The 23,021-nt window shown below is 44.6% G+C and overlaps 1 protein-coding gene across 8 annotated transcripts in view; it reads left to right on the top strand.

The window, feature by feature from the left end:
• Positions 1 to 23,021, top strand: part of Rmnd1 (required for meiotic nuclear division 1 homolog) — a 30,563-nt gene that overhangs the window by 4,164 nt on the left and 3,378 nt on the right. For 4 of the 8 annotated variants that reach the window (XM_029482477.2, XM_021173770.2, XM_085842596.1 and 1 more), the window contains exons 2-10: positions 1,598 to 2,118; positions 6,878 to 6,986; positions 10,469 to 10,544; positions 11,953 to 11,992; positions 14,567 to 14,667; positions 15,797 to 15,903; positions 17,122 to 17,186; positions 18,473 to 18,549; positions 21,841 to 21,961. In XM_029482477.2, the coding sequence (XP_029338337.1) occupies positions 1,612 to 2,118; positions 6,878 to 6,986; positions 10,469 to 10,544; positions 11,953 to 11,992; positions 14,567 to 14,667; positions 15,797 to 15,903; positions 17,122 to 17,186; positions 18,473 to 18,549; positions 21,841 to 21,961 (1,203 nt within the window). In that variant the 5' untranslated portion in view covers positions 1,598 to 1,611. Of the gene's footprint in view, positions 1 to 74; positions 157 to 756; positions 878 to 1,597; positions 2,119 to 6,877; positions 6,987 to 10,468; positions 10,545 to 11,952; positions 11,993 to 14,566; positions 14,668 to 15,796; positions 15,904 to 17,121; positions 17,187 to 18,472; positions 18,550 to 21,840; positions 21,962 to 23,021 lie in introns of all 8 variants that reach the window. The other 4 variants (XM_029482475.2, XM_029482473.2, XM_085842595.1 and 1 more) reach the window with 3 other exon arrangements.

Raw genomic sequence — 23,021 nt, 5'->3', positions numbered from 1 at the left:
AGGTAAAACAGCATTTAGAATGTAGAAGATACTGGAACATCACATCTGAGTCTTTCTCTGCTCTTTCTTCACAGCGTTAGCAGAGACATGTTTCTGAGACACCCAACTATGTGACACTCTGATTCCACAGCCCTGACTTCTCCACCTGTGGAACATGTAGGATCATTTAGTGTGTCTTTTTGTATACTTTTTTACCCTTATCTCCTGCAGCTCGCTTCTCCCTCTGCTGAAGTTGCAGCCCAGTTGTTAGATAAGTAATATGGTGTACCTGGCCTGTTTGCTTTGCTGATCCCTCTGCCCTTTCATGAACCATTGCAAATGTATCCCTGAATGTGCCACGCTCCTCACCCCAGGTGCTCCCTTATCAAGACTGCATAGTATTTGTGTGTTGTACTCTCTTCGGGTTTTCTGTGAATCATGAAGTCTGAGCAATGCTTGAGTCTTTGGCACCTAATTTTTAAAGAATTGTTAGTACCGCTTACTGTAGGCTTGCTTTTCAAAAAGTGCTATTTTATATTGTAAGGAGAGGAGGGAAATTACATATAACAGCCCATTTCCTTCAGGCTCTGTGTGTGCTTGCCTATCTAATATGCCTGTCTAATTTATATAATATGTCTAATATACCCTACTCTGATGCCCAGTCCCCACCTGAAAACACCTTCCCCCTTGAAAGACAAAAGCCATTTCAGTCTTTCTGAGAGCCTTTCCAGTAGAACTGAGTGGGCTCTTTCTGTTTGCTCTGTATCTTGTACTCAGCTCTGTGGTTTGGTCTCTTCCATGGCTTTTCAAAGAAGAGGAGAAAATGCCTGTCTTCTCCAAAGGATCTAAGATATGATGGTAGTTGATGATTTAATTATAAAGGTTGACTAAGGAATGTGTAAGTACAGGTTGGTGTGTGTATGTGTGTGCATGTGTGTGCATATGCATATTTACTGGTTCTTTGGTTGGTTGTTTTTGAGAGGCTCCCTCTGTATCTCTTACTGGCTTGGAACTCACTCTGCAGAGCAGCTACCCTTGAACTCACCTGCCTCTGCCTCCTGAGCTCTGGGACTAAAGATGTACACCATGACATCCCGATAGTAATGAGAAAGAGAGAGAGGAGGGGGGTTCGCTAGTTAGGATTAGGTTATGATGTTTCTGTTTTACAATTTTTGTGAGTGTTTTGTTTTTATGTTTATACACCATGTGTGTGTCAAAAGAAGGCATCAGATTGCCTAGAACTGAGTTAAGCAGTCATGAGCTATCATGTAGGTCCTGGAAATTGAACCTGGGTCTTCTACAAGAACAGGTGCTGGGCCTATGTGGGTAGCACAAGACTTTAGTCCTAGCACTCAGGAGGCAGAAACAAGCAGATCTTCATAAATTTGAAGCCATTCTGCTCTACATAGTGAGTTTGCATTCCAGGCCAGGTAAGGCTGCATAGTGTGAGACTGCATCTCAGACACCAACAGAAAAGAGCAAGCACTCTTAACTGCTGAGCCATCTCCAGCTCATGTGGGACAAATTTTTAATAGAAAATATATTTCCTTAGGAAATATATGTGTACTTGAAACATATATTTAAATCCAACCTGACTTCTTAATTCTTCTGCTTTCAGCCTAAGATGCGATCATGCCAGCCAGGCTTCTCCACACCCTGGCAAGTTTACACAGCATATCGGCAAAGGCTCATCAGTGCCAAAGACTTACTCGGCTTACATTAAGACCACTTAGGAAGTCTGAAAGTACAACATGCCACAGTGGCCTGACAGTGCAGCAACATTTACACTCAGTCTTTCCAAGTATAACAGCTGACAGTGTGAACAAGCCAGAGATCCTGGAAATGAACTGGATAACACCAGACACAAGCAGACTCTTTCCGTTAAATGCTGTCCATTGGTTGGACGGCAAAGGACACTGGCCAAGCATACACCCCTTCGGGACTCACAGGAACATGACCCACAAACCAAATCTCTTGTGTTCTAAGTGGTTTATAAAAGCAGTAAAGAGGCATCACTCATCTGTATCAAATGAAGCAGTTGTTCCCAAACAAGACCTTCTGCAGATCAAGAGGCCGCTGAAAGCATCCCGGACCCGGCAGCCGTCCAGGACCAACCTTCCAGATCTGTCTGTGAATGAGGTAAAGCCCCTATGTGCCCTCTAAACCGGTGAGTGTTTCACTGTGGCCTCGCTGCTGATGCAAGAGAACTGGGCAACCAGCTCAGAACTCGGTACAAAACTTTTGAAGCCTAACATAGCCAAACCTACAGAAAGCTTAGCTTGCTGGAGTCGGTCGTCCCTGTGAGAAGTGTGGCGGAGAGAGGCCTCTTCATTACTCAGGAGGGTTAGTTAGGCCAAGGAAGGGCTAGATGAGGGGCTGCCGTTCAGTCCAGCCAGGGATGCAGCTTCGGGAAACACCTGTGTTTCTAAGAACTGAGCCAGAAATGTGTTTAAAGAGATTTAACTGCCAACCCACGGGTGCTTGTTGCTAGCCTGTGGTGACTGCACAGGGTAAAGAAGTGAGGTGTGAGGCAGGGGGGACTTGGCTGTTTACTGCAAGTACAAGGCATTTCTTGTTTTGATTACTACGGTTACAGGGTTTCTGGAGATCTTTCAGGTGCAGTTTGCATCTGTCCTATGAACAGCTTAGAGTCAGAGTCAAGGCTGCTTCTGTTGACTTTGAATCTTGAGTGGTATCTTCAAGCCATACCTTGTACTTAATGTACTAAATTGGAAAAGAGGCAAAGATCTTTTCCATCTGTACGGTTGAGGGTGGGATGCCAGCCTTCCTACCTCTGGAGAGGTGGAGGAGCAGAAAGTTGCAAGCTCTGAGTCAGAGCTTGTGTTCCCAGCATCCTGTCCTGAGGAGGCCAAAAGAGCTGCATCATCTGAGCCTAGGAGTCAGAGGCTAGCCTGAATGAAGAAGAAAGTGAACATGTTTAAACCTGTGTTAGGCCTCCTGGATGTATCAGAACAGTTAGGAGGTCTGTCTTCAAACCTAAGAGGTTTAATTTTAATGGGTCTTACTTTTACTGAACTGCTGACAGATTTTAAGAAGGTAAACTTTGTCAGGCATGATAACAGTCCATGGCTCAGAAAGATAGATAAGAGGATCAAATTTGAGGCCAACCTGGGCTATATAGTGATACCCAGTTTCAAAATAAAAAAGTATTGAGCTCATGCCTTTAATCCCAACACACTGAGTTCAAGTCCAACCTCGTGTATATAGCAGGTTCCTGCCCAGCCAAGGCTGAATAGCAAGACCTTGTGTCTAAAAAACAAAACAGTGCCAAGGACACACAGCCTGGTCCTGGGGCATGGAAGAGGGGTAAATGAACGGTGTGGGTTTCGGTCCGGGTGTGGCCTCACTCTTTGCACTGCCTCTACACAAACACTAACAGATGAAAGTGTTTGCAGACAGGGCCTCCTCTCAGAGCTGTGCTGTGGTCTTCGAGTTAACTCACCCCCCAGCCAGCCTTCCTAGCTCTGGAGAGATGGGGCAGAAGGCTGCAAGCTCCGAGTCAGAGCTTGTATCCCCAGCATCCAGATCCTGTCTGAATCCACCCAGAGCCAAGAGTTACCTCAGTAGAATAAACAGCACTCCTGTCAGACTAGGAATCCCAGGGCATATAGGCTGTGTGCAGGAACAGGAACGCAGATCCCCAAGTGATGCTTCAGTGTCCCATGTCACTAAGGAATTATACCAGCTTCAGTTCTACTGGGAGCTTATCTATGGATAAAGGCCAGACACAAGTCTCTTCTGTCCCAGTGTCAGTAAAACAGAGGCTACCCTGCCACTGCACACAGAGAATGCTGCAGGAGTGATGGTCTCAAACCAAAAGTCAGGAATAGATTGCTAGCCCCATCTGCTGGACCAAGTCTTCTGTGGCCAAAGGAACACACAAGTCGAAACAGTGGATTTGTTTTGTTTTACATTTTAAAATAGAAAGGTGTAAATCTAAGGCCTAATCCAATATCTGTTTTATAAGGCTTTAGTCATCTATTTAGGAACAAGTTCCCTTCCCCAAACCTGAAGTACACTTCAACGTGTGTAAAAACTAGAAAAGACAATGAAATGAAAGCTGCTTGCAAAGTAGTGTTACCATGACCACGATGTTACCATGAACATGGTGTTACCATGACCATGGTGTTATCATGACCATGGTGCTACCATGACCATGGTGCTACCATGACCATGGTGCTACCATTAAACAAAAACAGCCTACTGCAGGAATTTCTCCCCTTCCCATGTGGGCTTCCGTGAAACAATTCCCAAATACGATGTCAGAAAGTCACTTACTAAACCTTGTGATGTGTTTAGTAGAAACAGCCCACAGCCATACATACAGAGCACAGGCAAGTCACCTGAGCTAACTGCATCTGTCCTGAGGAAGCACAGGTAAGTCCTCAGAACAGGCCATCAGCCATGGGGGACAGGGAAGCTTACACCAAAGACGTAGGCTTCAGTAAAGCATTCTGTTTGAAGATGTATTCTTCATCAGCTTAGAATACATTTTCTCATCGGTGACTGAGTAATTTTCCTTTGAGAGTCCAAACTTGCATTCTGTCACAGAGGGACAGGCCAGCAACATAAACAGGACTTCTCAGCCTTGTGACTAAGATTCAGTGAAGTAGGGGCTGCCTCACCCAGAGACCTCCATCCTAGTTGGGGAGGTTCAGATCCTGCACTTAGTCAGAGATCCTGAGGATCTATGTGGAATCCCTCCGTCCGTCTTCACAGGTCACGTGTTGGAAATGCTACACTAAGTGGGGCGTGCTGGGGCATGTCTTTAACTCCCTGCACTCGGGAAGCAGAGGCAGGAAGATCTTGGAGTTTGAGGCCAGCCTGGTCTACATAGCGAGTTCCCAGATGGCCAGGGTTTCATAGAGAGATCTCATCTCAAAACAAAAAACAAAACAAAACAAAACAAAAAACAGAAAGTGGGAGGGGGTGAGAGAAAGAGAAGGAAAAGAAAGACATGCTAAACTTGAGTCAGCTCCACCTTTGGCTGTCTTGACCCTTGGATGGTAGCGTTTTCATGGTTTCCCTGTCAGTTGTCTGCAGGAGGAGGGTGCTTCTGACCCTCACGTTCTTCACTAGTTGCAGCTCATCTGACTTGGTTTCTTCTGGAGTTACAAAGTTGCAAGCTCTGTGTGCGTGCGAAGCAGTCCACCCTGGGTCCTCTGGGAGAGCAGCCAGTGCTCTCGACTGCTGATCCGTCTCTAGCCCTTGCTCAGTTGCTTCCACTGGGCTACTCCCTGCACTTCTGAGTGGGTATCTCCTTGGTGTGACATTCTGCGTGGACACTGAAGTCTCCTTCCATTTACTCCTGTGCTGCTTATGAAATAGGGCAGAAAGTGTAACTGACCCAGAAGAGGCTAGGCTGGCTGAATCCATCCTTTGGGAAGTTGAGAGTTAGGCCAGGGGAGTGGGAAGAACCAAAAAGAAAACTCCTGCTGGGTTCCTTACGGGAATGACAGAGCATGGTGGGGGAGGCTGGCATCTGATGTGGCCGAGGAGACAGTAAATACTGAACAGTTCTGAGCAGTTTATCAACAACCCCATGAAGTAAGCATTTTATTAATGAAATACATTTTCTCCCAAACTTTTTGTCTGAAATCCATATTTTTGGTTTTCTGTGACATCAGCTCTGATGCTGATGGCTTTCAAACTTTTGACCATATTTCTAATAAATTATTTTACAGCTGGGTGGTAGTGGCATATTCCTTTCATCCTAGCACTTGGGAGGCAGAGGTAGGCGGATCCCTAAGTTTAAGGCCAGTCTAGTCTGTAGACTGAGTTCCAGAACACAGAGAAACCCTGTTTCACAAAAAAGAAAGAGAAAGAAAATAATTTTACATGCCTAGTGAGTGATACCCAGTGCATACGTAAACAGATGTGCATGTCAGGAAGCGGTGTGATATCTGCTCCTGGGAATAATGTTCTGCGGTACTTCCTGACTGTTAGTTTTGTTTTTCAGTGCTGGGGGTCAGACCAGCATCTATGCCAGGCATGCCCATCCTCCCTCTCATTTATCTGAAAAGCTGGTTTGGGTGCTGAAGAGATGGCTCCTTAGTTAAGAGTGCTTCCTGCTATAGCTGAGGACCCAGGCTCAGCCCCTAGCTAGCATCTGGTGGCTCATAGCTGCCTGTGACTACAGCCCCAGGGGATCATCCTACACCATCTAGCTTCCGTGGTGGGAATCTGCACAAACGCAGTGCACAAAACACTCAACACAGGCACACACAGGGACACATAAATTAATCATAAATCTAAAAAGGTGGTTTGAGCCAACTAAAATGATATGTGAACTTCCAGATGGGCTGCTGTGCCATTTGCTGTCTGGAGAAGCTCTGAGCATTGCTTCCACACGATGTGATTGTCTGCATAGCTTGTACTCTGCTCTGTCCTGTACTACGAGTCAGGGCACGCCCTCAGATATGCAGACCACTAGTTACTACATACCAGAGAAAACACGGGATCCTTTGTGGATTGAGGGAATCTCTGCTCCTGCAAGGCTAGTGACATTAGCTGCTTATGCTGATGTGAATGGAGCCACAGACTTCCTGAACTGGAGAACTGAAATATTTTTCAACTGGCTTTCCCTTTTTCAGTGTATGCTTGATCCTACCACTTGTGTAATGTGGCTTCTCCTTCAGGGCTTCCTAGTCCACCTTTTCGGCTGGCAGACCTGGGTTCTTTTCTAACTGGAGGTGAGATTTGCCTCCATGTAACTCATCCCCTTCATCCTTGTTCAACTCTTTATGTACACCTCTGAGGTTCTCACACACTTTGCAGTGCCGGCTTTGCAGAGTAGAGTTCCCTAGTGGGGTCCAGCTACCATTGGAGGTGCTTGAGCCCTTCGCTAACCTCAGCCCTATGGTCATCCCCCAAACAGGACCTGATGCAGTGCACAGCATTTGCAACCGCAGATGAGTATCACCTGGGAAGTCTGTCTCAAGAGCTGGTCTCCTGTGGCTATGTGGAAGTGACAAGCCTGCCTAGAGGTACTGCTGCCTGAACCCAGGGCCAAGTACACTTGTGTTAGAAAATGACTTTCCTGTGATGACGTTTCTGGTGGACATTTTTTCCCATTTCATTTTCCACTGATTTGTATTATGAAAACAGTCCCAGCCAGGCATAGTGGTACATGCCTTTAAGCTCAGCACTCAGAAGGCAGAGGCAATCAGGTCTCTATGAGTTCAAAGCCAGCCTGGTGTACACAGCAAGTTTCAAGACAGCCAGAGCTATATAGTGAGACCTTATCTCAGAAAAAAAGAAAATAGTCTCAAAGGTCTTTATTCAAATGACATGATTAAATATATCTGTAGAGAATTTTTGGATTAAGACAAATATGCTGTTTTAATTTTTATAGGATCACTGTCACTTGAGAAGATCAAAGAACACGTGGGCTAGCTTCCTGTAGTGGAATTAAATACCTACAGTAAATGTAAACAGGTTGATCTTAGCTCACAGTTTGGAGATTTCAGTCCATGGACAGTTCCCCGTTGTTTGGGGGTCTGTGTTAAGGAGCATATCCTGGTGAAGAACTGTGGCAGGGGAAGGTGCTCATGACACGATGCTGGGGTCCTTTTCAAAGGTGTACATCCAGTCACCTCTCTTCCTTCCAGTAGGCCTCACCTCTTAAAAACTGCAGCACTTCTCAGCATAGTGAACTAGGTCCAGTCCTTTAACACACAGGCCAAACCACTGCTCCATATTGCTGCTTTCCTATAACATTAAAAAGCTACTGGGCAGCCAGCAGTGGTGGTGCACCTTTGATTGCAGCACTTGGGAGGCAGGGGCAGTTGGATTTCTTAAGGCCAGCCTGGTCTGCAGTGCAAGTTCTAGGACAGCCAGAGCTACACAGAGAAACCTGCTTCCAAAGCAAAAAACTATTTTGCACATGTGTGCATGCACACATGTGTGTATGAACATATACACAACTCATACACGTACACAGCCCTCACAAATAACAATGATAATAACTGATAAACATTTTTTTAGATTTATCCATTTTTTATTTTTATGTATGTGAGTACATTGTAGCTGTGCAGATGGTTGTGAGCCTTCATGTGGTTGTTGAGAATTGAATTTTTTTAGGACCTCTGCTCACTCTGGTCAACTCCCCTCGCTTAGTACCTGCTTACTCCTGCCCAAAGATTTATTTATTATTATACATAAGTATACAGTAGCTGTCTTCAGATGCACCAAAAGAGGGCATCAGATCTCATTACAGGTGGTTGTGAACTACCATGTGGTTGCTGGGATTTGAACTCAGGACCTTCAGAAGAGCAGTCAGTGCTCTTACTCACTGAGCCATCTCTCCAGCCCAATAAACATTTTTAAAAGCTATTTTAAAAGCCATGATAGTGACAGGACCTGAGAGAGGCTTTAAAAGAATTTATTAGACTAATACTTTTTTAAAAAAGATTTATTTTATCTATATGAGTATACTGTAGCTATCTTCAAACACACCAAAAGAGGCTTCGGATTCCATTACAGATGGTTGTGAGCCATCATGTGGTTGCTGGGAATTGAACTTAGGACCTCTTGAAGAGCAGTTAGTGCTCTTAACTGCTGAGCCATCTCTCCAGCCTTAACCAAATACTTTTAAGGAAGCAAAATTAAAGAAAAGTTAAACACATGAATATAAGAAAGAAAACTAGCTTAGTATTTTAGGGAAGTTTGAAGGACTCTTGGAGACTGATCCAGCTGGGTGGTGGTGTACGCTTTCAATCCTAAAACTCAAGAGGCAGAGGAGGTCAGATCTCTGGGAGTTTAAAGGCAGCCTTGTCTATGTAGTCAGTTCTAGAGCAGCCAAGGCTACATAGAGGCCCTGACTCAGAAAACAAACCCAAAAAAGACTCATTATTCTTTTAACCCACAATGGATTGAAATGACATACATTTTCATTGCTAATTGTATGAACAGACAATATTTGATGACAAAACAAGTTCACTTAGAACAAAGCTCTGCAGAAAAGCTGAGATGAAAAATTGGTCAGGGACAGTCATGACTGACAGCAGAGGCTGCCACTAGTGTGGCCCTGGGGCTTATATACTTGGGGCTATGCAAGTAAACTGTCTTGTTAGCATGAAGTGTTGAGGGAGTTGGGCGTGTGCTCCGAAAGGTTGTTAGAGTTTTGTCCTGTCAAAACCCTGCCAGGAAGCCTGTGGCTTTGAGCATCCTGATGTGAGAGGCCGGCCGGGTGTAATGCCTGCACTAGAGGGACTGAAGAGGAGCCCAGGGACGGGCCAGGCTCGGGTATGGCTAGACATGGTCTCAAACACAAAGACTAAGAAAACAGAACTTGTACATAACTGTATAAATTTATAACAATGTCTTAATTGGGTTATATTATTTATAATTTATATTATAGAACATATGCTTATAAGAACTATTAGCTACACCAATATAAAAGGTAAGATGAATATCGATACATTCTACAACATTTAAAAGACTAAAAATTATATATGGCTACAGGTGACTATACTTCCAATTTTTGTGACTAACCTTGATGTTAGCTAGGTTTTTACATTGTCACTCTTGTGTTCTCTGTGTGTTTCCTTTCATCTAAACTTAATACAATTTAAAGTTAATAGGCCTGGAGACCAGTTGATAGTATTGGCCTGTTATGCACACAGCCCTGGATTTCATCTCCATCTCTAAAAGCAAGCATGGTGGTGAACACCTGCAGTCCCACCCCGGCAGAGGGACCAGAAGTTCACAGTCATCGTTGGTTACATGCTGTGTTGGAGGCCAACCTGAAGCACATGGTGCCTTGTCTAAAACAATAGGAGAACTTTAAGTCATTTAAAGAAAATATGTAGTAATTCTATGTATTTTATTTTAATTTTGTAGAAAGGTATTTAATTCCTGACCTATAGTTGTATTGAACATAAATTGTAGTATTTATTAACTGGACGACTGGTTACAGAGTCAACATCAGCATGAATGAGTAGCTGTAGACAACACCTCTAGTACCGTAGGTTGGAGAATGTTGTAGGGAAGTAGTTTCTTACTTTCATTTTCCAAGACTTTTCTTTTTTGAACAGCATTTTATTATTTGTGTAGGTGTTCTGCTTATATTTCTGGCTGTACGTCATGCTCACGCTTGGTGCCCTCCAGAGTCCAGAAGAAGAAGGTGTTAGATCCCCTGGAACTGAAGCTATAGATGGTTGTGAGCCACTGTGTGGGTGCACACAGCTGAACCTAGGCAGTACTCTTAACCCTGAGCCATCTCTCCAGCCTTGGAAGATTTATTTTTATTTTTTATTTATTATTATTATTATTTATTTATTTTTTTTTTGGTTTTTTGAGACAGGGTTTCTCTGTATAGCTCTGGCTGTCCTGGAACTCACTCTGTAGACCAGGCTGGCCTCGAACTCAGAAATCTGCCTGCCTCTGCCTCCCGAGTGCTGGGATTAAAGGTGTGCGCCACCACGCTTGGCTGGGACAGAGCTTTGACTGGTGTTTTACATCACAGATGCAGCAAATATTTTGGTGATGGGTGTGGAAAATTCTGCAAAAGAAGGTGATCCCGGAACAATATTCTTGTTCAGGTAAGACAGGAATGGAATGGCTTTGGGAGGATGGTTTGTACCCAGATGCTTGTCGTCCCTCGGGTGGGGTGCGCCTCTCCTGGGATCTTCCCGTGCCAGTGCATGAGCAGATGCTTGTCGTCCCTCGGGTGGGGTGTGCCTCTCCTGGGATCTTCCCGAGCCAGCGCATGAGCAGATGCTTGTCGTCCCTAGGGTGGGGTGTGCCTCTCCTGGGATCTTCCCGTGCCAGCGCATGAGCAGATAGATGCTTGTGGTCCCTAGGGTGGGGTGCGCCTCTCCTGGGATCTTCCCGTGCCAGATTGTTGTAAGGAGATACGTGGGTGCTGGGAACTGAACCAACTGTTCAAACAAGTGCTGAGAGAGCAACAGGTTCTCTTAACCTCTGAGCCATCCCCAGCCCCCCCCGTAGATGTCATCTTACAAGATGAAAGGTTTTTTTAATAAATTTTAACAAACTTTAATAAAACAAATCATCTTTGCCTGGTATTTCTTTCACTGAATATGCAAATAGGGCAAAGCAGCCTTGTCATTGTCCTTTTGAGGCTCCATGCCTGGTGTCCTTCCTTAACTTCTGCAGCATTTCAAGTAAGATTTTAAGTTGCCTGTCAGATCCGTAAGAGAGGGACGCCGGCTCACATAGTCTTCCTTTTTGAGATTTGAATGAGTGACAGTGGCAGTAGCAGCCACATAAAACACATGCTGTCTCATTTTGTAACTGACAAAAGGAAGGATCAGCTGCATTTGGGGAGTAACCTATAGTCAGGGGACAAGTAACTATCAGAACAGAAAGATGGACATCCAAAAGAGTGTACACCGTAAGCCCGATATAGTAACGCACAGCCGTATACTCCAGCAAGCCAGGCTTAGTGATCCATCGAGTGACTTTACTCCCTTGTATTCTCAGTGTACTCTCAACTGGTGAGACCCTTTCACGAGGGTCACCTACAACCATCAGAAAACACAGATGTATATTATGATTCATAATCATAGCAAAATTATAGTTATAAAGTAGCAGCAGAAATAACTTTATGTTCAGGAGTTATCACAACATGGTATTAAAGTGTCACAGCTTAGGGAGATTGAGAAGCACTGTGACAAAGGCTACCTTACCAGCTTTCAGTTGACTCTGAGGAGTGTCTTCTGGGGGCTAGAGAGAGGGCTCAGCAGTTAAAAGCCCTTGCTATTTATTCTTGAGAGAGGGCCCAGCACATTCAATTCTCACCACATATATTGGTGGTTCACAACCAACTGTAACTCTAGTTCCAGGGATCTGTCACTCTCAGCTGACCCTTCGTGGGTACCAGTCACATACATACACAGTGCACATATATACTTGGAAGCAAAATAAATAATCTAAAAAGAATGTGTTCTCCCTCTGCCGAGGTTGACTCTCCTATTCTTGAATCAGGGAAGGAGCTGCTGTGTTCTGGAATGTGAAAGAAAAAACTGTAAGTATAATAAAGTATAAACGATAGTATTCTAAGAATAACTTGTCACTAGCACCCAGCAGTCTGAAGCCTGGAGTACGGGGACATCACACAATGCACAGTTGACAGTACTTATCCCATTTCCCTCACCTTACACAATATTCTGATTTATGATACAGCTGAATAAATGAGACACTCATAAGTGCAACCAATATACTATTTGTCATCCAGAACTCAGTAGGTGGAGGCAGGAGGATTATGAGATAGAAGCTAGTTCCTGAGTTAGAAAATCTGCCTCTAAAAAGAAGAGAAGAAGGCTGACTGGACATGGCAATCCGTGCCTGTAATCATGGTGCCTGGGCAGTGGAATCTCGGGATCGGCTACACTGTGAGGCCAGTCTCTGGGGTAATGGGAGAGGAACCTCTTCTCTGCCTCTCTGAAATCCTGATTCTCAGAGGGAGCCATGAATAATCTCAGAGAGATCCTTCTCTGTGTTCTCAGGGTCACTAAAAGGAGGGAGATACACACACCATGGGGGAGGGCAGGTGGGGATAACGAAGTGGATGGGACCAAGTGGCTGCCTGGCACTACAGAGACAGAAGAGGCCAATAACAGGCCCTGCCTTATGGGTGCTCATGAATAATTAAGATTCTAGGAGGTAGAGCTATTTTGGAGAGCGATTGGGAATAGTTACCAGAATTCTAAGCATGTATGTCTGTTTCCCACCCCTCTGTGTTCCCTCCCCTTCCCCTTGTCCCCTTCTTTTCAGTACTAACAGTAGTCACACTTCCAGGATGTTGGACCTCTGTCATAGGGCTGTAGCCATAGCTCTTAGCAGTTCTTCAAGAAATACCTCACAGCAGGAAGACATAGGCAGCAGAATTGATGCCCTGAGGTGGAAGAGCATGGAAATCATCCCACAGAATAAAGATTCGGGGTGTATAAAGAAATTGCACATCTTCCTTTAAAGAGAGTAGCAGTGAAGATGTCGATATGTACAGCATTGAAGTGGTAACATTGTTACCGCTAAACTTCCTGATATGCTGAGCCACCACAATGGCTGGGCACTCCCAAACCTCCCTGCGGCTAATACACTCCCCCCTCCGATATTCCTGAATTATCACTTATTAAAACCTTTATTCTATCCTGGTCGCCACGGACTGAGGCTGGTAGCCCGCATGGGGCACAATCCCCGACTCTTATATGTTGGCAGTGTTTTGGTCTCTCTGTTCTACAGGTCTCAGGCCAGGACCTTCTCCTTTGTGGGCGACAGTGATTCTCCTCTTCCCTTGAGTCCCCCCTGACACCCAACCTCAAAGTCCTGCCTCTGTCTCCCTGCTCAGCTATTGGCTGCTAACAACTTTGTTTACCAATTAGATCCAGCTGTGTCAAAGACCATCAACGTCTCACACGCTGACATGCAAGTTTCCATTTCATTTGGGAACCCAGTTAACATAATACAAGCAATAAACCAAATACATAATATAACCCCATTCATATAAAAAATGACACATATGCTCATAGAAAACATGTGGATGCATGTGGGTCTGTCCTTAGCCCTGCATAAACAAACATGTGGAAGGATATTCACTAAGTACAACCACAGCCACCTCAGCAGCAGGACTGGGGACCCTTTCCTTTCCTTTCCTTTTCCCTCCTTTTCCTTCCCTTTTCTTTTCCCTCCTTTTCCTTCCCTTTTCTTTTCTTTTCCTTTCTTTCTTTCTTTCTTTCTTTCTTTCTTTCTTTCTTTCTTTCTTTCTTTCTTTCACCACAGCAGCAGGACTGGGAACCCTTTTCCTTCCCTTTTCTTTTCTTTTCCTTTCTTTTCTTTTCTTCCTTCCTTCCTTCCTTTCTTTTAAAGATTTATTTATTATTATATCTAAGTACACTGTAGCTGTCTTCACACACCAGAAGAGGACGGTGTCAGATCTTATTACAGATGGTTGTGAGCCACGTTGTGGTTGCTGGGATTTGAACTCAGGACCTTCAGAAGAGCTGTCAGTGCTCTTAACCGCTGAGCCATCTCTCCAGCTCCGGATACTTTATTTACATTTCAAACGTTATCCCCCTGGGGACCATTTTCTAGACCTTCCTGTTGCTTTAGCTTTTGTTAAATTTAGCTTACGTTTGAGCATTTTGTCTGCATGTTTGTATATGCACCATGTGAATGCTGGATGCTCTAGGGGCTCAGGAGATGACATCAGGTCCTGGGGAATGAATTACAGTTACATACTCTGTGGGTGCTGAGAACTGAACCCAGGTCTTCTGCAACAAATCCAATTAACCACTGGGCCATCTCGCCAGTCCCGGTTGCTTTAGTTTTTACAAGTAATTTGTTCAGGTTTTTTTTTAAGAGACTTAACAAATAAACTATAATGTTAGGAGTGATTTTCTTTCAATTGCTGGATAATGGTGATTTTTATTTTCTTTTTTATGCCCATTGGTTAGTTTACTACAGCCCATTGGTTAGTTTACTTGTCAGGGTGAACTTGTCTTTTCTTTAAAAGCTAAGATTCAGAAAACATGCTGTTGAACTAGTGGGAGCCATTTATGAAGAAGTCGGTGTAACGCAAGCGAATGCCCTTCTCTCCTAGATGAAGCACGTGATGCAAGTTCTAGAGAGACACGAAACCCAGCCCTATGAAGTGGCTCTCGTTCACTGGGAGAACGAAGAACTCAACTACATAAAGACAGAGTAAGCAGTTTCTCTGCACATGCATGACGAGGGGAGAGCGGTGAGGCCAAGCAGAGATTACTGCAAATCGATGGAGAGCCTTTAAGCTACTGGTACACACCCAGCACCCACACCAGAGAACAGGATTGGTGTTTAACTTCTCACGGAATCAGCTCAGTCAAACAAATACAAGTCTTACTCCAAAATTAAAATCGTATTCTTGGTGAGCAACCTAAATTAACATAGCACGGCTTTATCAGGTGGGCTTATCAGATTGTTCCGGGAAGGATTTACTGTTAAGTAAATCCATGTTTTCCCAGTTGACTTTGCGACAGAACTACAGTGAGCAGATACAGGAGAACCACTTTGAGAATGGTGAGGCCTGACAGCATTCTCGGGTGAGGAGGTGCACGCGGCCAGGCAACAACCTACCTGAGTTTCTAACTATAATTTAAACCCTACTCAGCCTCCTCAGTGCTCTGACTACAGGCTTAAGCCTTAGGTCTAGCCTGTTTGTTCTGTGGAATTACTAATCTACTAGATCTTTCTATTGAGTCATTTTTTTCCCTGATGTTTTTTTACTGATGAACATTTGACAATAAAGTTTATTGTAGAGTTGAAAAGATGACTCAGTGGTCAAGAGGACCCAGTTCAGCCCCCAGCACCAGCTCAACAGCATGTATTGGCTAGGCAGAGTAGCTCAGACCCGTAACCCCAGCACTCAGAAGCTGAGGCTGGAGAATTCCCATGAGTTTGAGCTGGCCTAGGCTACAGTGTGACACTGTCAAAATATAGTAAAAAAGTTCACAAGTTTTACCCGACATTTTTGTGGGTTAATTCCTAGGAATAGAATTATGTGGATCAAAGGGTAGGAGGACATTTATAAAATGTAATAACAAATTGTTGCCAGGCTAGCGACTCCCACCTTTAATCTCAGCACTCCGGAAGCAGAGGCAGGTGGGTCTCTGTGAGTTCTAGGCCAGCCTAGTCTTATAGAGCAAGTTGCAGGAGAGCCAGGTCTGCACAGAGAAGCCTTGTCTCAAACAAACAAAAAAAAATTGTCAAAGTGGCTTCTAGAAGGTGTGAGGTGTTTTTCAGAAGAGCAGCTGCTTTTAAGATTTCAAAGCTGATTTTTCTTTTCTTTTCATAGGGGACAATCAAAACTGCACAGAGGGGAAATCAAGCTAAACTCTGAGCTGGACTTGGATGACGCCATTCTAGAGAAGTTTGCGTTCTCCAACGCTCTCTGCCTCTCAGGTAAAACGTCCCTGCTTTGTGGATGACCCAGATATCATGTTCTTAAGCACTAGATGATGATTTCAGTCTCAGGACACCCCTGATATTCCGTTTCTCCTTAGAAATGTATGAATTTATAGTGCCGTTGTTACTGTACTGTTAAAGCCCCACTTCTCCACAGTGAGTTGCTTAGTTCCTATTCCCGGCACTGCCTTTGTTCTCTCCTCTCCACGGCTGCTCTACTCGGTGCTCTAATTCAGAGATAGCCCAGCTCGTGTGCTGAGAGCTGGAAACCATGGGTGCTGTATAAGGCCTCCACTGTGCAGCCTCCTCTGTGCTGGGATTCGCTCACAGCCCTGAGGAATATAAGAAAGGCCATGAAACTCTAACCCCCTGCCTCACGCACAGCACTACCTGTAAGGCTAGGTGTGACTTGTGCCCTCTGAGTTTCAGAGACATGAAAAAATATGGAATTCTAGGAGATAGACCAGTGTTCTTCCAGCAGACTTAGAAATCTACAGTCCACGCCCTCCTTTTCTTTCTTTAACTTCTTTTATCTTTGCCTTTGAAGTTTTAGTTCTTTGGCATTTTTTTTTTTTTTTTGGTTTTGTATTAAAATTACTAAAAATGTCATTGTTGGGCTGGGGTGGTGCACGCCTTTAATCCCTGCACTTGTGGGGCAGAGACAGGCAGATTTCTGGGTTCAAGGCTAGCCTGGTCTACAAAGTGAGTTCCAGGACAGCCAGGACTATACAGAGAAATGCTGTCTAGAAAAAAACAAAAAAAGGGGCTGGAGAGATGGCTCAACGGTTAAGAGCACTGACTGCTCTTCCAAAGGTCCTGAGTTCAAATCCCAGCAACCACATGGTGGCTCACAACTATCTGTGATAGGATCTGATGCCCTCTTTTGGTGTGTCTGAAGACAGCTACAATGTACTCATATAAAAAATAAATAAATCTAAAAAAAAAAAAAATACCCCAGGAAAAAAACCAAAAAACAAGTAAGTAAATAACTAAAATTATTGACTATATGGAATATCATGTGACATTTCATTGCCTTCTCGTGTCTGAGCCATACTTAGAGGGCCGGGGTGAGGCTCGAAGTCATCAGGACTCAGGTTGCGGGTATGAGCTCCATGCCCAGCTGTGTATTTGCCTGTTAGTGAGGGCAGCAGAGGCCCTGTGCACTCTGAGCACGTGAGCATGACGGTAAGGAACTCCCCTCTTCCTCTTCCCCAGTGAAGCTGGCTATTTGGGAGGCAACCCTGGACAAATTCATTGAGTCGATCCAGTCCATTCCAGAGGTAATTATATCAGCTCTCTGCTTTTATCAAGACTTGGGTTCTTTGGGGAAAGGACTAATTGCTCAGCGTAATAATATGCATATTTGAATATAAATAGTAACTAGACCATAGTAAGACACTTTCAGTTACACAAGAAGCGATGAACTAAGGACCAGGAATCCCACATTGGCTGTGACTTGAGATGACTGCAGTGCTCTCAGTGTGATTCAGGGAAGGGACAGCACTGCTGGGTGGAGCCCAGTGGGGACATGCTTGTCCTGCACTCACAGAGTTCCAGGTTTTTACCAGAACGGAATAATACGATCAGTCATTCTTGGGAAGGAGAACCCACTTTACAGTTAAGAGATAAGGAGTGGGGCTACAGAGACGGATATGCAATTGAGAGCACTTGCTGCTCTTGCAGGGAACCTGAGTTCCCAGCACCCATATGGGGGCTCACACCTGCTTGTCACCCCGGTTCCAGGGTATCCAGTACCTGATTCTGGTGTTCACTGGAACCAAGCACTCATGTGACGCACAGATATACGTGCAAGCAAATACTCAGATAAAATAAAAATAAGTCTAAAATGAGAGACGAGGATTGTTTACCATTGAAAAACTAAAAAGGATATATTAGCTTTCTCTACCAACATTTTAGTAGGAAAGAGTTACTTTGGTTCACACTTTGGTAGGTTCATTCTGTCGTGAAGCAGGTGCACTAGCTTAGGCCTTGGCAAGGCAGCACCGTGTGGCCAGGAGCATCTGCTAGGACGAGTGCTCACTTCATAGCGGCCAGCGCGCAGTGAGAAGGGGGACAAGGATCCCAGCAGCCCTTCAAAGCTGTGGAGCCGGTGGCCTATGGCTCCATAACCATTTTCCAGTGACACAAGTTGTGCATAAAGCCTTGGACAGATGGTCTCTGGGGACCACTCAGAGTCTGGGCAGTAGCAGAAAGAATGAGAAGCCTGAGGGTGATAAAATTCAGAACTCTTGAGATGAGTTAAGACATTTCACCTGACCAGGTGAAAGGCACAGGCCTTTAATCCCAGCACTCAGGAGGCAGAGGCAGGTGGATTTCTGAGTTCCAGGACAGCCAGGGCTACACAGAGAAACCCTGTCTCGAAAAACCAAAAAAAGAAAAAAGAAAAAAAAGTGTCAGTGTTTGCTGTGATGTCTGTAGGATAACGGAAACTGTGCCTGCTGGAAGGGGTGCAGGGTTTAATACTTTCTGACTGCAGCTCATGGCACCCACAAAGGACCATTGTGTATGTGGTTTTGGGTTTTTGTTTTGTTTTATTCCCAAACAGGCATTAAAAGCTGGGAAGAAAGTCAAACTGTCTCATAAAGAAGTTATGCAGAAAATGGGTGAGCTCTTTGCCCTCAGGTAAAATGTTCTCTTGTAAATGAAAGATTTCCTTTAAGACAAAAGGAAATAAGCAGGAAAACCATTCCCCACCCCCGAGCTCCCACCCCCATGAGGAGCAGCCAGGCTCTGTTAGGACCGTCGGGAAATCTGATGGGTTCACAAGAGCAGAACTCATCTACATTAAGCCTGTCACTCAGCACAAGACCCCCCAAGAAAGCAGGACAATGGCTGCAGGAAGCTTTACCCCTTTACTGAGGCTGACGCTGCACAGTAGGCAGCTGAGATGAGCTTGTCACTCAACTGTGCTGAGTTCCTGTCTTTGTGGAGGGATGCATCCTGGTTGCGGAGGTCTCCCTGGACAGTGTCATCCAGTTTCCTTCTGAGTGAAGTGCTCAAAGCTCGTTGTAGATGTTTTCCTGAGAACTGTCATCCCACATGCCCACCACAGGAGGGGCCCAGCATTTCAGCATCTGTGCTTCTTACCATAGGGCATTCATCAAGAACATCCAACAGTAGAGCCACACAGACTTTGTGTTCTGTGAGAAGTAAGAGAGATTGTGTTCCCCTGTTCTCTAACACAAACATAATCTGTAAGCAAATTATAATTCCCAAACTCAAAAGTTAGGTCTAAATAGATTTAATTCTCAAATTGAATAGTTTCTACAAAGCCTAACTTTCCTTACCCTGTGTTTTTAATCTTTACAGTGCAAGTGCTTGTGTATTATTACAGAGAGTGTGACAGGCCAGCAGGTGGCTCACTGGTGAGGCACTTGCCACCAAACTTGACAACCAGAGTTTGATCTCAGGAACCCAAGGAAAAGCTTGGAAACACAGAGGCAATCCACAAAGCTGTCCTCTAATCTCTACATGTTTCCATTCCCACACACACACCATACACACACACATACACATACACACCATACACACATACACACACCATACACAAACACATTAATAATTCTTTTTTAAAAGAAAAAGAATAGGACTAGAAAGCAATTAAGAGTCTTGTTGCTCTCCCAGAGGACGTGAGTCTGGTTACCAACACATCAGTTCCCAACCACCTGTACCTCCAACTCTAAGTCTGACACCTTCTTCTGGCCTCTAAGGACATCTGCACACACACACACACACACGCACGCACACACATCTGCACACACACATCTGCACATACACACGCACACACACATCTGCACATACACACATGCACACACATCTGCACAGACACACACATCTGCACACACACCTACACACACACACATCTACACACACATAAATAAAAATAAACCCCTTTTAAAAAAGAGATGTAATGATCTGTGAAAAGAAACAAAGCTAAATCTCTTAGGTAAAAAGTTAGGTCTCGGTCCTCCAGTGCAGCTCAGTTGGTAGCAAGTCTGTCTAGCATGCACAGAGTCCTGGCTTGGATCCCCAGCACTTCATGATCAGAAGTTCAAGATGATTCTCAAGCTAGTAAGAAAGTTTGAGGCCAGGGTAGATTACAAGAGACACACTCTTTCTTTTTCCCTTTCTATTTCTATTTCTTTTTCTTCTCAGTCAGCCTTGTTTGAGCTCAGAAATCTTCCAGTCTCTGCCTTCCAAGTACTGGAATTATAGGCATGCACCAGTATGCCTGGCTGAGACCTTGTTTTTAAAAAGTTAAAAATTACCAGATACGGTGGTGCATGTGGTGGGAGGAAGCAAAGGCCAGTCTGTATATGCTACAGTAAGTTCCAGGTCAGCCAAGGTTACAGTCTCAAAATAAAAACAAACAAACAAACAAACAAAATAAAGTTGCAAATTATTATATGGCATTATTCCATTTGCATAGCAAAAATATTTTTATTTCTCTTAATATAAACATAATCGAACCTGTACATGGAGAAATATACAGCCATCCTTAGAGAGTAGAGGGTTTGGAATTGTTTGGTAGGTTAAACAGACTCACCACTGTATCCAACATATTTTAAAGAATGAACAGCTACTTGTATTTATTTTACTATGTGTCTTAGTTAGGGTTTCCATTGTTACTACAAAACACCATGATCGAAAAGCAAGCTGGAGAGAAAAGGATTTATTCGGCTTACACTTCCATATCATATAGCTCATCGTTGGAGGAAGTCGGGACAGAAACTCAAGCAGGGCTGGAACCTGGAGGCAGGAGCTGATGTAGAGGCTGTGGAGGGGTGCTGCTTACTGGCTTGCTTCCCCTGATTTACTCAGCCTGCTTTCTTATAGAACTCAGTACACCAGTCCAGGGATGGCATCACCCACCATGGGCTAGACCCACCCTGCTTGATCACTAGTTGAGAAAATGCCTTCCAGCTGGATCTCATGAGCATTTTCTCTACCGAGGCTCTTTCCTCTCTTTAGCGTATGTCAAGTTGACACACAAAACCAGCAAGTGCACTGTGCAGCATCAATTTTATTTTTTTTTAATTTTTAATATTTTTATTACATATTTTCCTCAATTACATTTCCAATGCTATCCCAAAAGTCCCCCATACCCCCCCCCACTTCCCTACCCACCCATTCCCATTCTTTTGGCCCTGGCATTCCCCTCTATTGAGGCATATAAAGTTTGCAAGTCCAATGGGTCTCTCTTTCCAGTGATGGCCGACTAGGCCATCTTTCAATACATATGCAGCTAGAGACAAGAGCTCCGGGGTACTGGTTAGTTCATCATGTTGTTCCAACTATAGGGTTGCAGATCCCTTTAGCTCTTTGGGTACTTTCTCTAGCTTCTCCATTGGGAGCCCTGTGATACATCCAATAGCTGACTGTGAGCATCCACTTCTGTGTTTGCTAGGCCCCGGCATAGTCTCACAACAGCATCAATTTTAAAGTAAGCTCAGACATCTAACACAAAGGGATAGGTAAGAATTAAGTCAGCCAGTGTGGTAGCACACACAAACCGTAATGTTCCTAATACACTAGAGACTGAAGCTGCCAGTGCCAAGCTAGCCTGAGCTACATAGGAAGTTCCAGGCCAGGCTAACCTACAAAGCTAGCAGAAAGGAACCTAGGGTATTTTTGTCTGTCTTGTGTTTGCATAATGACCGAAAGGATATAGAGGGACCTTAAAGGTGGTCAGTGAGTGAGATAGGAAAGCTGCAGGTAAGAAAAGTGAGGCTTATTGTGTCACCTTATTTCTTCCTGGTGTTGTTTTAGGGTGCACAGGTGACTACACTTCCCCAATATTTTTTGAAGTTACTTTTAAGAGTGTGCTCACATGACACAATGAAAATATGGGCTAAATAGTGGATGATTTTTAATTCACCATAAGTAAGCTAAGCTGTCCTTTTTTTAATTTAGGCACCGAATAAACCTGAGCTCAGATTTCTTGATCACCCCTGACTTCTACTGGGACAGAGCGAACCTGGAAGAGCTTTATGACAAGACCTGCCAGTTCCTTAGCATCACTCGAAGAGTTAAGGTGTGGTGCATGCCTGTATTTCCAGCACTCGAAGGCAGAAGCAGGCCGAGAGTTCCAGGACAGCCAGGGCTACACTTGGGCAGGGTTTGTGGGGAAATACATTCTCTGCTACAATTAGTATGACTGAATTTTTCAGCATTTGGAGAAATACTCTTTGGATTCCCAGTTCCTCGTGTCCCCTCTGCTGTCACTTTCCAGTCTCTCTTTCTCGGGAGACAGACAGGACAGTTGCTCTCAGGACCAAGCTGGTCTAGAGATAACCTGACAGCCTTGACCACCTGAAGGAAGGTATAAAACATAATGGTTACAAGAGGAATTTTAGATACAAAATATCACGCTGTAGCCCAGGCTGGCCTCAAGCCCCATGCTCCTCTTGTCCTAGCCCTAGTTCTTGGGTTACAAACATGAGTCACATTTGGCTCCACTTCTCAGCTTTCTGTGCCTAAGATTCACTCCCGAGATTTCCCTGTTGTTTTTAATGCTTGTTTCCTTGTTTGTTTGGAGAGTAGAAGTCTCACTATATTGCCAGGCTGGCCTTGGACTTGGGAATCCTGCCTCAGCCTCCCAAGTAGCTAACCATGATTTTTCCTTTGCATGTTACGTGTGGTGTGATATTTCCTTGTGTTCACTGTATATCTACATGTAGATGTGCACATGCATTAGACACTAGAGGGTAACTTCAGTCTTCCTCTGTAGTAGTTCCATATTCCAGATGTCTGAGACATTTGCTAATCCAGGCTGTCTGGACAGATGAAACAAGTATGGCTTTCCTGATTGGAGAATACACAGGCTGAAGATGAAGATGTGAGGGAGAGACCAAAGTTGTGAGTCAATGAGGCCTCTCCAGCACTTGGCATCAGCTAACCGCGCTACATTTTCCCTAAAACTAGCAGCTGACAGCAGCTTTGTCCTAGTTCCTGGGCCAGGGCCTCTCATAAGGCTGCAAGCAATTGCGGCCTGCCTGCCTGGGAAGAACCCACTTCCTGCCTTTTCACATGGCGGCTGATACAGTAAGGCTTCAGCTCCTTACCACAGACGCTTCTGCACAGGGCACCTACTA

Source organism: Mus caroli, unplaced genomic scaffold, assembly GCF_978045245.1.
Source record: "Mus caroli unplaced genomic scaffold, Mus_caroli_1 scaffold_9, whole genome shotgun sequence".
Classification (NCBI taxonomy): Eukaryota; Metazoa; Chordata; class Mammalia; order Rodentia; family Muridae; genus Mus; species Mus caroli.
Note: the sequence above shows the minus strand (reverse complement) of the source record. Positions and strands in the feature narration are given on the sequence as shown.